The sequence below is a fragment of the Odontesthes bonariensis genome, chromosome 16 (genome assembly GCF_027942865.1).
Source record: "Odontesthes bonariensis isolate fOdoBon6 chromosome 16, fOdoBon6.hap1, whole genome shotgun sequence".
Taxonomy (NCBI): domain Eukaryota; kingdom Metazoa; phylum Chordata; class Actinopteri; order Atheriniformes; family Atherinopsidae; genus Odontesthes; species Odontesthes bonariensis.
In genome coordinates, this window is record NC_134521.1 from 1,940,774 (window position 1) to 1,954,972 (window position 14,199).

Consider the following 14,199-nt stretch of genomic DNA (forward strand, 5'->3'; position numbering starts at 1 on the left):
ACGACCTTTGTTGTGATTTGGTGCTTTATAAATTAAACTGATTTGAATCGAACATTGTGAATTTCCCCCAAAAACCCGTCCGGGTGTGGTCTGTACAAAGAAACAAAGTTTCAGTGCAATCTGTTGGTTTCCTTAGCTAGGAAATTGTTTTTGAATTGGCTCAATATGAACGAATTGGATTATTTTATGAATAATTATGATTACAATTAATTGAATTCCAATTGGCTTGAATTGGACGTTATTATTTAAGTGCCTTGAGATGACATTTGTTGTATTTGGCGCTATATAAATAAAAATTAATTGAATTGAATTGTAGAAGGGGCGGGGCCACGGCAAATAAGTGCGTCCTGAATGTTGGGAGCATGGAGCAGGGATTGGCTGAAGAGTGACGGAGCCTTCGTCCAATGAGCTGAGAGATAAACTTCCAACCGGCCAATCGGAAGAGCTGGTGAGCAGGTTGGAATTTTTCTCCATATTTCAGACCGACCTCGTGGATAAAGACCCGACAACCGGGGGGTTGAAAGTCTCTGAGGGTGAAGTCTTCTGTCCGTCAAATGTGGCGGCCGAAGAGGCGGGGCTTACAGTGATGCTGGCAGATGATTGGATAGAAATAAGGTGCGATGAGGGTTGATGTTCCTCCTGCTGGTGGCGGCTGTGGACCCACCGTTATGGGCTTTAGTGTCCGGGGTGTTGGTGGGAGGTGAAGGGGGTGAAGGCGGGGGGCGGAGACAGAGAAAGGGGGCGGGACTGAGGACTGACGCCTCCGGCAGGAGGAGAGTCCGCCGTCGCCTGGGAGACACTGAGAGGAAAGGCGGGAAGAAGAGGATGAGTCGCATGTTTTAATCCGCTGCTGATGTGACTGCGTGTCTCAGGTAAAACTCACCTGACGGTGTAGCTGCTGCGGTGGGCGGGGTCTGTTACCCCGGCAACAAAAAGCTTCTTCGGGGGTCCGTCTGAATCCACCCCTCCTGAGAAATAAGGGTTGACACATTTATTCAGACGCCGCTTAAATCTTACAGCTACATGTCTGTAGACCGGCGGTGTCAAACTGATCCGTGAAAGGGCCGGTGAGGCTGCAGGTTTCTGTTCCAACCCTGAACTGTCTGCACTGAAGGACTGTGTTCGAAACCGCATACTACATACTACATACAGTACTGCATACTACATACTGCATACTTCCATACTACATACTACATACAGTACTACATACTGTATATTACATACTACATACTGCATACTTCCATACTGCATACTGCATACTACATACTTCCATACTGCATACTTCCATACTGCATACTACATACTGCATACTACATACTACATACTGCATACTTCCATACTGCATATTTCATACTACATACTTCCATACTGCATAATTCCATACTACATACTACATACTGTATACTACATACTGCATACTTCCATACTACATACTTCCATACTGCATACTTCCATACTGCATACTGCATACTACATACTGCATACTACATACTACATACAGTACTACATACTGTATACTACATACTACATACTGCATACTTCCATACTGCATATTTCATACTACATACTTCCATACTGCATAATTCCATACTACATACTACATACTGTATACTACATACTGCATACTTCCATACTACATACTTCCATACTGCATACTTCCATACTGCATACTGCATACTACATACTGCATACTACATACTACATACAGTACTACATACTGTATACTACATACTACATACTACATACTTCCATACTGCATAATTCCATACTACATACTACATACTGTATACTACATACTGCATACTTCCATACTACATACTTCCATACTGCATACTTCCATACTGCATACTGCATACTGCATACTACATACTTCCATACTACATACTCATCGATCAGACAGTATGCAGAGCGTTTACCCACAATGCATTTCGCTCCTGCCCGAGCCGAAATCAGCCGGCCTGAAGCTGATTTCCCTTAAGCTCTAAACTCTGTAAACTTTAGCAACATTTGAAACATTTTCAGGAGAGAAAGTAGTCGTTTAGATCCCCAACGTGTTGAAAACCTGACAAAATACCGGCTGTTTACAATTTTGTTCCCACGAATTCGGCGCTACTAAAGCTAGCCGCAGTGAGCAACGAACTTCCGGTTATTTTCACAAAATAAAATACCTGTTGCCTTTTATCATAGGGAAAGCCATTACCATACAATTGGTGCTTTTGTTTTGAAAACAGGAAGTGAACCTACCCTCGTTGTAGCTAGCTTGAAACTGCCGTTTTGACAGGAAATGACGATCGGCGACGTCACGTTACGTTGCATCTTGGGTAGTTTGAGTATGAGTAGTAACCTCATGATGCATACCCAACATTTCAGAGAATCTAGTATGCATCCGGGAACTTCTGCTTACTCAAACTCGCATACTAACTCAAATAGTTAGTAGGAGTAGTAGGAGAAGTAGGAGAAGTATGCGGTTTCTAACACAGCCACAGTCTTAACCTGTTCAGTTGATTGAATAAAAGACGTCAGCTGTGCTGCTGCAGTGTTGGAACAGAAACCTGCAGCCACACCGGCCCTTTCACGGATCAGTTTGACACCGCTGCTGTAGAACCCAAACAGATGGGACCCAAAGACACAAATAACTGCCTTTTTTTATTACTTTTCTCATCAATTTCACTGACATTAAATTCAAGACAAGCAATTAGTACAAATGACAAGGCAGACACATAAAATGCTCATGGAAAAAGACAGCATGCACAACAGGTTCTGGGGGTTAAAAGGCAAAAGCTTTAGGAAGAGTTTTAGATGTCAAGAGATTATCAATAACAAGAGATGTTGTCGCAGACTACAGAAGACAGGAAATGTGGTTCTTCTACTTATTAAAAAAATAAATAAATGGGTTTTCTAAAACTCCCTCTGGGCTTCCATAGTTCTGGGAGGAGCTTACAGAAGGGGACCCGGTGGGAGGAGCCTACAGAAGGGGACCCAGTGGGAGGAGCCTACAGAAGGGGACCCAGTGGGAGGAGCCTACAGAAGGGGACCCAGTGGGAGGAGCTTACAGAAGGGGACCCAGTGGGAGGAGCCTACAGAAGGGGACCCAGTGGGAGGAGCCTACAGAAGGGGACCCGGTGGGAGGAGCTTACAGAAGGGGACCCAGTGGGAGGGGCTTACAGAAGGGGACCCAGTGGGAGGAGCTTACGACGCAGCCTCCATGCATGTTGCTAAGGATATGTTGGACATTTATACGGTGGAAAAGACGGAGTTTATCCACAGGATGAACACTTTAGCTGCCAAGCAGGAAGTGTTTCAGTTAAATTTAGAAATCGCAGAAGAGAAACTCACTTTGCTTTTGTTTTATTAGTCAAATAAAAGCAAAAGTTCTTTTGAATCCTTCTTTATCATTTGCAGTTTTGTTTTAAAGAAAGAAACAACAAAATAAATTTCAATAAAATCGAGATTGGGAGGAACTTTGGGCCACTTCTTCCTCTCTAACACGACTGTTTTCACGCTTTTCCACGTTCGTTTTCCAGAGGTCAAAAATAGGCGTAATGAATCATTTACCTTTCCTCTTTAGCGGAGTTAAAGCCGGCCATCTGACGGTGGCGCTGACTGCAGGTCTATTGGACATCAACACGTACGTAAGTGCACAGATTCAGACTGAAGCCGACAGTAAAACTGATTTATTGCGTTCATATACACCTGAACCTCCTCGTGGGACTCGGAGACGAGTTGGGCGTGACTCCGCTGTCCTGCGACGGAAACCACTGAACAAGAAAAGGGAAAAAACAGAGTCAACAGTCGATCTGAAAAGCCCTGATCTGGATCTACATTTAAAAGTACAACCAAATTAGAATTTAATCTGGAACTATAATCTGAATTCCATCTTAATATTATAATGTAGATGTGTTTTTTAAGGGTATAATCCAAATAAATCTGGAATTCAGTTCACTTTTTCTAAACTCTGAACTGGATCAACTCTTAATTTTCTGAAGTCTGAATATTCTCATCTTTATTCTTAAGAGTCAGATTGAAATAAATTTGGATTCAGAAAAAAAAAATCTTCTGTCACAACCACCTAATCTGCATTTACACATAATATCTTTAAAAAAAAAAATTTAAATCTTAAATCTTACTTTTTAAAATCTTGTAAAATTGTAATTTATTTTTTTATTATTTTCTTTTATTGGTTTATTTAGTAATTTATTATTATTATTATTATTATTATTAGTTAGTAGTAGTATTTTTTTTTTTACTGGAATTGGTATTATTATTGTTGTTGTTAATACAATCATTCTAAATATTTAGAAAAATGTTGAGCTACATTACTAATTTGAATTTCCCCCATTGGGGGATGAATAAAATATTTTTTATTTCTATTTCTTATATTATTATCTTAAACCAGATTAAGTCAAAACACTAAACTATAAATCTAGTTTAATAAACCTTGCCAAGATCAGTTTAAAAATTTGAATCTGAAAGTTCTGATCTGCAATACTTTACAATCTGGATCTGAATTCTAAACCATCCAGTTCAGTCTAAATTCTTAAATCTATTTTTCTGAACAGTTTTATCAGTATTCAGTCTGAATATTCTGATCTGGATTAAAGACATGGTTGGTAATCCTGTTCAGAAACACATTTTGTAATACTGGGTGAAATGGTCCGTCTATCCTGAGAGAAATCTATACAAGATGTATTTAGAAAAGGGACGAAAATAATCAGACCTCTGTGGCAGCTGCAGGACTGAGAAAAAGCCGACCAATCAGCGGGACGCTGATCTCGGATTGGAGCGCCTTCAAAAAACCAATCAGATGCCTCGCTTTCTGCCTACGCCCCCCTCTGTCGGCTCCCTGCTCCGTGCGCGCACGCGGTTCTACCGGGGGGGGTGGAGCTTAGAGGAGGGGCCACTTTCGAATCTTGCTAGCTCTCTTGCTAGCTCTCTTGCTAGCTCTCTTGCTAGCTCTCTTGCTAGCTCTCTAGGATTACCTACCATAGCTTTAAAGGGGAACTCTGGGGCATTTGAAGCGCGTTTCCATTGCAATACATACAATACATACCCAGTAATATTGTTGTAATGTTTTAAATACTTGAACGCAGTTTTTCTAGAGAATATAATTGTTTTGTATATGGGAGTATCCTCCATCGACTCTTTTGGGCTTTCACATGCGCGAGCCTACAACCAGCCGGTGAGTGACATGCTGTTTATAAAGTTGTTTTGTAACGTCCCCATGCCAGTAATGTGAGAACCATGCATATGGTTTTGATGGTAAGGCTTGTGACTTTATTGTCGGATGGTTTATAAAGTGGTGTGACGTTTCTGCTGTGTGCAAGTTGTTGTTTTACGTGGAAGGGTTAGCGCTTGCCCCTTAGCCACCACGTATTTGGTTAGCATGACAGGCTGTGGGAACAGCGCTATCTCCACACAGGGAGCGCAGATTTGCACCTGTCTGTGTCCTACTGTCAGTATTTGACAACCTCTGGCAATGGAAACGCGCTTCAAATGCCCCGGAGTTCCCCTTTAAGTCTGAACATTATAAAACAGAATGAGTTTTAAGAGTCTAAAGTAGATCCATCTGAAACCTAATCTGGATTTAACCCTCAAAGATTTAATCCAGATCAATATGAATTCCGATCTTAATTTCCATCATGAATCTGGTCTAAAACCAGATTTGGATTCAGTCTGCGCATTGATCAGAATTCAGTTTAAATCATCTGACCTGGACTGCTTTTAAACTATCCGAGTTAAGTTTTATATGGGTATAAATCAGCCTAATGGATTCTATTCGATCCCTTTAATGTGGATTTTATTCTTTAAAAGGTTTTCTAGATTGATCTGAAACTTCTGGATTTGGACTAAATCAAAAGAATTCTGAATCTTGAGGATGTAAAAAGAATCCAGACCATAAATCCATATAAACCCTCAAATAAATCCGGTTTTAATCTGGACACACTCTGAACTGGATTCAGTCTAAACCCTCTCATTGATTCAGTCTGAATCTGTTGGTTAAGTTCACTTTCAACCCTCTGACTTGGTTTAGGTCAAAATGCTCTGAGCTGAATTTACCGAGTAGTCTGATCTGGATTCAGAATATAATCTAGAATATCTCACTTAATAATTAATAATAATAACTTAATAATAAATTGAAATTAAACTTTCACCAAATGTAGGCATTTTTAAATCCAGGTTAAAGACATTTCTGTTCTCATGTGTCTATGCATGAAATATCTTTGAACTTATCTGGACTGTTGCTTGTTTTTAAATTATTTTATTTGTTTCTCTTTATATTCTTTTATGTATTTTAATGCTTCTTCCACTCCCTGCTGCAATGCTTTTATTTTATGTAAAGCACTTTGAATTGTTTGTACATGAAGTGTGCTATATAAATAAATTTGATTTGAAAATTTTTGTTGAGATGTCACAAATGTCCTAACTAATCACTTCCTCTTTCACCGCTCCAAGACTACAGTTCCCATGAGCCTCAGCGGCTTAGACTATAATGATCTATTCTGAGAGTGATCGAGGAGGCGCTCACCACTGATGCGTGGTCGTGCCACTGACTCGCTGGAGGAACTGGAATCAGACTGGAAGGACTGGGAGACGGAAAGAGAGGAAAGGTGAATAACGGCTGGTTCAGACTGAAGGAGACGGAAGGACTGATGTGTGGTTTGTTACCTCAGTCGATGCAGATTCCCTCTGAGCATCGTTTCCATGTTCTCCTCCTGTTAGGAAATAAATAAAAATAAAAAAATAAAATGCACTTAGTGCAAAAATAGTTCTCCTCCTGTTAGCAAACACAAAGAGCTGCTTTCAGCCTCCACGTTGAATGAATGAATTTCTCTTTATTTGCCGTTATGCTAACAGATGCTAACAGAAAGACTCAAATGTCATTTCTTACTTTTATGTGTGTATGTTTCTACACTTTGGAGCATTTTATAGTTTAATTCACTAAACTTTTACTAAATTTACTTAAGTTTTCTCTTCAGATTTGGAGGTGAGGGGGTCTCTTTAAGACTTAGACTTAGACTTTCTTTATTGTCATTGCACAAAAAACACGACGAAATGTTGTTCCAGTCAACAGCGCTAAAATCGTGAATGCTATACAGTACTATACAATAAAAATAAATAGGTATGGAAGTGCTATGTGCCAGCACTCGGAATAAAAAATATAAAAATAAATAAAATGCGAATGGAAGGCTTCTCTGTTACGCTGTAATTGCTTCCAATAAAGAAAGTCTATAAAAAATAAATAAATAAATAAATAAAATGCACTTGGTGCAAAAATTATTGCTAAATATTGCACTCAGTTTAAGGACAAATTGCAACAACATAAGTGTGTAGTTCGACCCCAGGTACAATGTAACCTCCCATAAAAACGATATAAAACACAGTAGTTTAATAAAAAACAAGGTTCTGCTGCTCACAGTTACAGAATTATCTCGGTACTACTAATAGTTTTCACACAGTGACTGTTTGTTTGAGGCTGTTTCGGCCCCTGAAAAAGGCGGGAAAATACTCTGAGTGTCTGTTGGAAATTTAAAACAAAGTGGATGTTTTCTCTCAGGGTGCTTAGAAGTGGACTGACGGGTTATTGCAGCTCACAGAACTGGCCTCCGTTAGTTTTACCAGCTAAACTTCAGTCGAACGCCAACACGCCACATTCTGAAAGTGTTGTGGACCAAACCGAAACCCAGAAATACAGAGGCGCGGTTGTGTTGGCGCGATTCAGAGAAGACACAAACAGGAAGTCTGTCCGTCCTCACCTGCCTCTTCTGGTCCGGTCTGTCTCCGCTCAAAGAGAAAGGAGACAAGGGGACGAGCTGAGGGAGGAAACAGATGAAGGAAGCTGGTGAGGTCACTGGAAAAAATGCCCCTCCAAAAATAAGTAAAAAAACAACAAATAAAAGACGTTTTTGCTTGAAATGAGCAAAAAAATCTGCCAATGGAACTAGTGAAAATCGGCTTGTCAAGATTTGTTGAAATTAGATGTGATATTTGGGACTTTTGAGATAAAAGTGATCTTGCAATTAGCTTAAAAACCTCTTCAAATGTAAAAAAAAAGCTTGTTTCATGTGAAATCATGACTCAAAACAAGATATTTTCAAGACTTTTTCACTTAACAAAATATTCCAGATGTATTGTATTAAAACAAGTCCCTATATCTGGCTGAAATGGTGCTTGTTAGGCAGTTGTGTCTTATATCAAGTGTAATGAGATACTCAATGAGACAAATATACTTGGTAAGATTTAGATTTTTTCCAGTGAAAGACAGCCAGGCTGAACTCACAGGTTTATATCAGGGTCTTCCTGTGCTTACTGGAAGGTTTTCCACTGGACTACACCATCCTGACCTGGGACTTCCTGCCACCATCTTGTATTTTAGTACTGAGGCACCTTCATCAGGTCCAGTTTATGTTACACAGCACATTTAAAACAACTTAACCAAAGGTCTGCACAGCTGGATGAAGTGACTTAGAGTCCAATGAAACTAGCTAAAAGTAACGCTCAGAATAAATAAACTAAAAGGATGTGGAGAGCTACGCTGTTTCCACTCAGTTTTTGGGCCTCAGTCAGCATGTTAAAGGTTAAAGGTCACCCCAAGGTCAGAAACCCAAGAGCTACATCTCAGACTCTGCTGCTGGACCAGGGGTTCACTTAGTTTCTCACTGCTGCTACCAGCTGCTGGATCAGGGGTTCACTTAGTTTCTCACTGCTGCTACCAGCTGCTGGATCAGGGGTTCACTTAGTTTCTCACTGCTGCTACCAGCTGCTGGATCAGGGGTTCACTTAGTTTCTCACTGCTGCTACCAGCTGCTGGATCAGGGGTTCACTTAGTTTCTCACTCACTGCTGCTACCAGCTGCTGGATCAGGGGTTCACTTAGTTTCTCACTCACTGCTGCTACCAGCTGCTGGATCAGGGGTTCACTTAGTTTCTCACTCACTGCTGCTACCAGCTGCTGGATCAGGGGTTCACTTAGTTTCTCACTCACTGCTGCTACCAGCTGCTGGATCAGGGGTTCACTTAGTTTATCACTCACTGCTGCTACCAGCTGCTGGATCAGGGGTTCACTTAGTTTCTCACTCACTGCTGCTACCAGCTGCTGGATCAGGGGTTCACTTAGTTTCTCACTCACTGCTGCTACCAGCTGCTGGATCAGGGGTTCACTTAGTTTCTCACACACTGCTGCTATCGGCTGCTGGATCAGGGGTTCACTTAGTTTCTCACACACTGCTGCTGCCAGCTGCTGGATCAGGGGTTCACTTAGTTTCTCACACACTGCTGCTACCAGCTGCTGGATCAGGGGTTCACTTAGTTTCTCACTGCTGCTACCAGCTGCTGGATCAGGGGTTCACTTAGTTTCTCACTCACTGCTGCTGCCAGCTGCTGGATCAGGGGTTCACTTAGTTTCTCACTCACTGCTGCTGCCAGCTGCTGGATCAGGGGTTCACTTAGTTTCTCACTCACTGCTGCTACCAGCTGCTGGATCAGGGGTTCACTTAGTTTCTCACTCACTGCTGCTACCAGCTGCTGGATCAGGGGTTCACTTAGTTTCTCACTCACTGCTGCTACCAGCTGCTGGATCAGGGGTTCACTTAGTTTCTCACTCACTGCTGCTACCAGCTGCTGGATCAGGGGTTCACTTAGTTTATCACTCACTGCTGCTACCAGCTGCTGGATCAGGGGTTCACTTAGTTTCTCACTCACTGCTGCTACCAGCTGCTGGATCAGGGGTTCACTTAGTTTCTCACTCACTGCTGCTACCAGCTGCTGGATCAGGGGTTCACTTAGTTTCTCACACACTGCTGCTATCGGCTGCTGGATCAGGGGTTCACTTAGTTTCTCACACACTGCTGCTGCCAGCTGCTGGATCAGGGGTTCACTTAGTTTCTCACACACTGCTGCTACCAGCTGCTGGATCAGGGGTTCACTTAGTTTCTCACACACTGCTGCTACCAGCTGCTGGATCAGGGGTTCACTTAGTTTCTTACTCACTGCTGCTACCAGCTGCTGGATCAGGGGTTCACTTAGTTTCTTACTCACTGCTGCTACCAGCTGCTGGATCAGGGGTTCACTTAGTTTCTCACTCACTGCTGCTGCCAGCTGCTGGATCAGGGGTTCACTTAGTTTCTCACTCACTGCTGCTACCAGCTGCTGGATCAGGGGTTCACTTAGTTTCTCACACACTGCTGCTACCAGCTACTGGATCAGGGGTTCACTTAGTTTTTTCCCACCTGTGAGGGGTTGATGGAGACGCTGCTGCGTCTGTACCGGGCCGAGGTCACGGGACTGAAGATGGTCATCCCGTCACTGAGACACAGAAACATCAAGGGTTCATTTACTTATCTGGAGACACACACGTCTTTCTCTGATTAACCAATCAGCAGCAGCTCCTCTGACCTTCCAATCTCACATATTTATAGAGTTTTACTTTGTGTTTCGCTTGGAAAAAACAGATGTTTTTTAGAAATATTTCAAATAAGTCAAATTCACCAATTTGAGCTGCTTTTTGATTTTATTTTTTTTACATAAAATTACATTTAAATTACAGGTTGAAACACAAAAAAACGAGGAAAAACACCACATGGAATGAATATTTTTCACTTTATATTTAATAGTGAAGCCACTGCAGGTATGTTGACATGAACAAGTTAAATCTGTGTAAATACCAGATGTTAAATAAATGTAAAACATGTTGAAATAAGGGAAATGTTGGAAGAAATGTGGTTTTAACTTGTTTTATTTTATTCTCAACTTTTTGTTTGTTCATTTCATTTAGTTTTTAATATTTTATTCAATTCAGTTTTATTTATATAGCACCAAATACAACAAATGTCATCTCAAGGCACTTAAATAATAAAGTCCAATTCAAGCCAATTGGTACGGAAGCGTATTGCATTCACTTAAAAAAAAAAAAAACTTTGTTTTTTCTTTCTAATGTTTTTGTTTGTTTTTCGCGGTAATTTTTTTCGGCAAAATCGAGATACTTTGAAATCCCGCAAAGTATCTCGTCCACCTTAGGTCCGGTGGAAAAAAACTTGATTAAACTAAACAAACCGGTCATGTTTGCTTCCATTAAATCGAGCCCTCATAAAAGGAATGAATGTGTTCATTGTTGCTTTCTAAACAAAAAAAAAATTACCCCAAAAAAAACAGAAAAAAATTACCCCGAAAAACAAACCAAAAAATAATTTAGACAGAAAAAAACTGAAGTTTTTTTTAAGTGAATGCAATATGCTTCCGTAAATTGGAATTCAATTCATTGTAATCATAATTATTTATAAAATAATCCAATTCATTCTTATAGAGCCAATTCAAAAACAATTTCCGAGCTAACAGCAACAGATTGCACCCAAACTTGTCTTCAGTCCAATCTTTATGCACCCTGAACCTTTTGTCAGTCTATTTCTGAGCTTTTTTTGCACTGAAGGAAGTTTTCCATCTTTCGATTAGACACAAACTGCCTTTAAAACACGATTCAAGGATTTTCTGAAGGATCTCTCAGAGCTGACGGTGGGTTGTTTTTGCCCTGATGTGTAAAAGCAATCATTAACTTTAATCTAACAGTCACTATCTTTGCTGCTCGGGCCTCTTTTTTTTGCTCATATTCTCACCCAGACTGAACAAGGTCACGGTTTTCTGTTCTGGTTCTTCAGGGAAAAGAGAAAAGTCAAAGTTCTGCACCATAAAATCCACCACCAGCAAACTATCGTTTATTTCGGCATCATTTAATGATCCCAACAAACAGCAGATGTTGGAGACAGCTGTTCAGGGCTGATGTTCTGACCCACTGAAGCAGAACTCCTCCTTTAGTGGCGAGTGAATCTGTGGTTAAACCATGACTCAACATCATGAATTCGAATTAAATGATTTCATGTTTTGGGGTTTCTTCTATCAGAAAACAGCTTTCCATTAACACACATAAGGAATTAATAACATATGTAAACAAAAACGAAGGATCACACGTTGACTAAACCAGTGTTTGGTTTGTGAAATCTGAACTGTATCTGGGGAAAGTACGAACAAAAGCAAATAAAGATAAGTAAAAACAACCCGTCATCAAGTAGAAGTTGAACATAATCAGCAACTATTGATAAATGATTCAATAAAAGATTTCAGTCTTTTGTTTACCTTAAAAACAATAGTATAAAAAGGTCCAAAAGATTTCAGCATTTTAATCACAAATTCAAAGAATAATTGCTCTTTACTACGGACACATTATATAAACGAATTAAAGAGTGTTTGCCATTTATTTATAAAAATGTCTTTTATAGTGATAAATTAAGCGCTTCAGTTTACTAAAAGTAAACATTTTTAATTCACATTATTTGTCTAAAGAATGTCTCCTTCAGCTCAACTTCATATTTTTCATGTAATAAGTTAAACTAAAAGTTTATAGTGATAAATTAAGCACTTTTTTGGTTTGTTTTTCTGGCTATTTTTTCTGTTTTTTGGGTGTTTGCCATTTATTTATAAAATGCCTTTTATAGTGATAAATTCAGCGCTTCAGTTTACTAAAAATAAACATTTTAAATTCGCATTTATTTTTTTTAATGGGATTTGGTGTCCGATGTGGGTGTAATACCACTGACCTGACACTGGTAATCATGGGGGCGCTGTTCGACCTCCGGAGAGCCCCGCCCCCTGCTCCACCAGCTGCGCCTGCGCACTGGTCCACTTCCATCCGTTCCATACTGTGGTCCGCAGGCCCGTTGGTAGCGGCGCCACCTGCCGGCCTCCGACCCTTCGACGGTGGTGAGGGGCTCTACTCTAGCCCGGTGAAAGCCTGACCTGCAGGCCTCACTGGCAGCGAACCCAGGGCCGCCGAGTCAGCGGACTGAACCCCAAAAGATGCCGACCTTTTATCGCATTTTTCCGTTAAATTAATCCGTTAAAACTCAACTCCCGCCCGCCTGTTTCCGCCTCTGCGGGGAAAAGTTTTGATTCGCGTACCCACAGGTGACGTGACTTTTAGGATTAGCTGTTGAGCTAACTTGGAGTAAAACCTCCAGCCAGAGATCCAGAAAACCGCTAAACGGATGCCTGAAACGGCCAAAACCCAGGCTGGTCCACCAGTCCCCGGGAAGCGGTGGTCTCACGGTCCCCCCAAACCACCAAGTCGACCTCCGAAAGAGTCGCGGAATCGGAGAAAATTAACAGTTTGAAAGATTTTTACAACATAGTCCTTCAGCAAATAAGAGGTAGTTCTCCAGCTGTGGAAATGGCGCCTCCTTCTGGTCAGAAGGAGAACTGCAACACGGAGAGAAAACAGCAGTGAGAAAGTGAAGCTGTTTTTTAAGTTTCTCCAGACGTATTAAAATTAGTTTTTCCACCATTCGTTAATAAAAAAAAAAATGACAAAAAAATAATTGTTAAATATAAAAACCTGTAAGTATTTTTTTTCTTGCAGTGGTTCATTCATAAAAAAAACTCTTCATACTGTAGATTTATATATTGCGAATGTTTATTCATTATTTTTTATTTTATATTTATTTTATTCTATTCTATTTGCTTGTTTTTAAATATCTTTTACTGTATGCTGCTGCAACAAAACAATTTCCCAAATTGTGATGAATAAAGTATCTATCTATCTATCTAAACTCTAAACAGAATCAGTCCATTTAAATCCGTCCATATTTTTCCATTTAGACTGATTTAACATGATCAGAAAGCATTAACTTACAACTGAAAATGTGATTTTATGACAAATCAGGTTTATTACAACCAATTTTCCATTTTATACTTTCATATTTGGACAGTATGGTGGTAACAAAGGTCTAAATTTAATCTTATTAAACCTGCTAAACTTATTTATGAGTCACACATGGAAACATCAATGCTGATTATGCTTTTATTTGTTATAAGAAAGTAAATGTTTGTCACAAAAAGTTATTTAAAATAGGTTTTGAGGTGATTTTGACTTTTATAAATGCTCCATAAAAACTTATAGATATTGAGAATGAAAATATAATGTCCTGCATCTTGTGTGATGGTAAACTCATTTAATGTTTGGTTGTTTTTGTTTTTTAAGAGGAAGCAGTTAAGTTCCCCAGATAATATTTCCCCACTGTGACCTCTAGAGGGCTCTTTATATTAATTATCAAAACATTTAGTCCAGTTAAAAATCAAATATGCTCCCTGTATCCCCCTGAAGTCAAAATAATAAAACATGTTTCTCAAAGGTTGCTGAGTTTTATTGTTAAATTAC

The 14,199-nt window shown here is 40.1% G+C and overlaps 1 protein-coding gene across 1 annotated transcript; it reads right to left on the reverse strand.

Annotated features, from left to right (window-relative positions):
• Positions 1-592: 592 nt before the first annotated feature.
• LOC142401822 (P2R1A-PPP2R2A-interacting phosphatase regulator 1) lies at positions 593-13,225 on the reverse strand. The gene is made up of 9 exons (XM_075487291.1): positions 12,584-13,225; positions 10,226-10,301; positions 7,755-7,811; positions 6,667-6,713; positions 6,527-6,584; positions 3,694-3,758; positions 3,556-3,611; positions 884-968; positions 593-799 (listed from the first exon to the last, which is right to left on the reverse strand). The coding sequence occupies exons 1-9, from the start codon at positions 12,682-12,684 to the stop codon at positions 676-678; spliced, it is 669 nt and encodes a 222-aa protein (XP_075343406.1). The 5' UTR covers positions 12,685-13,225; the 3' UTR covers positions 593-675.
• Between the last annotated feature and the right edge of the window lie 974 nt (positions 13,226-14,199).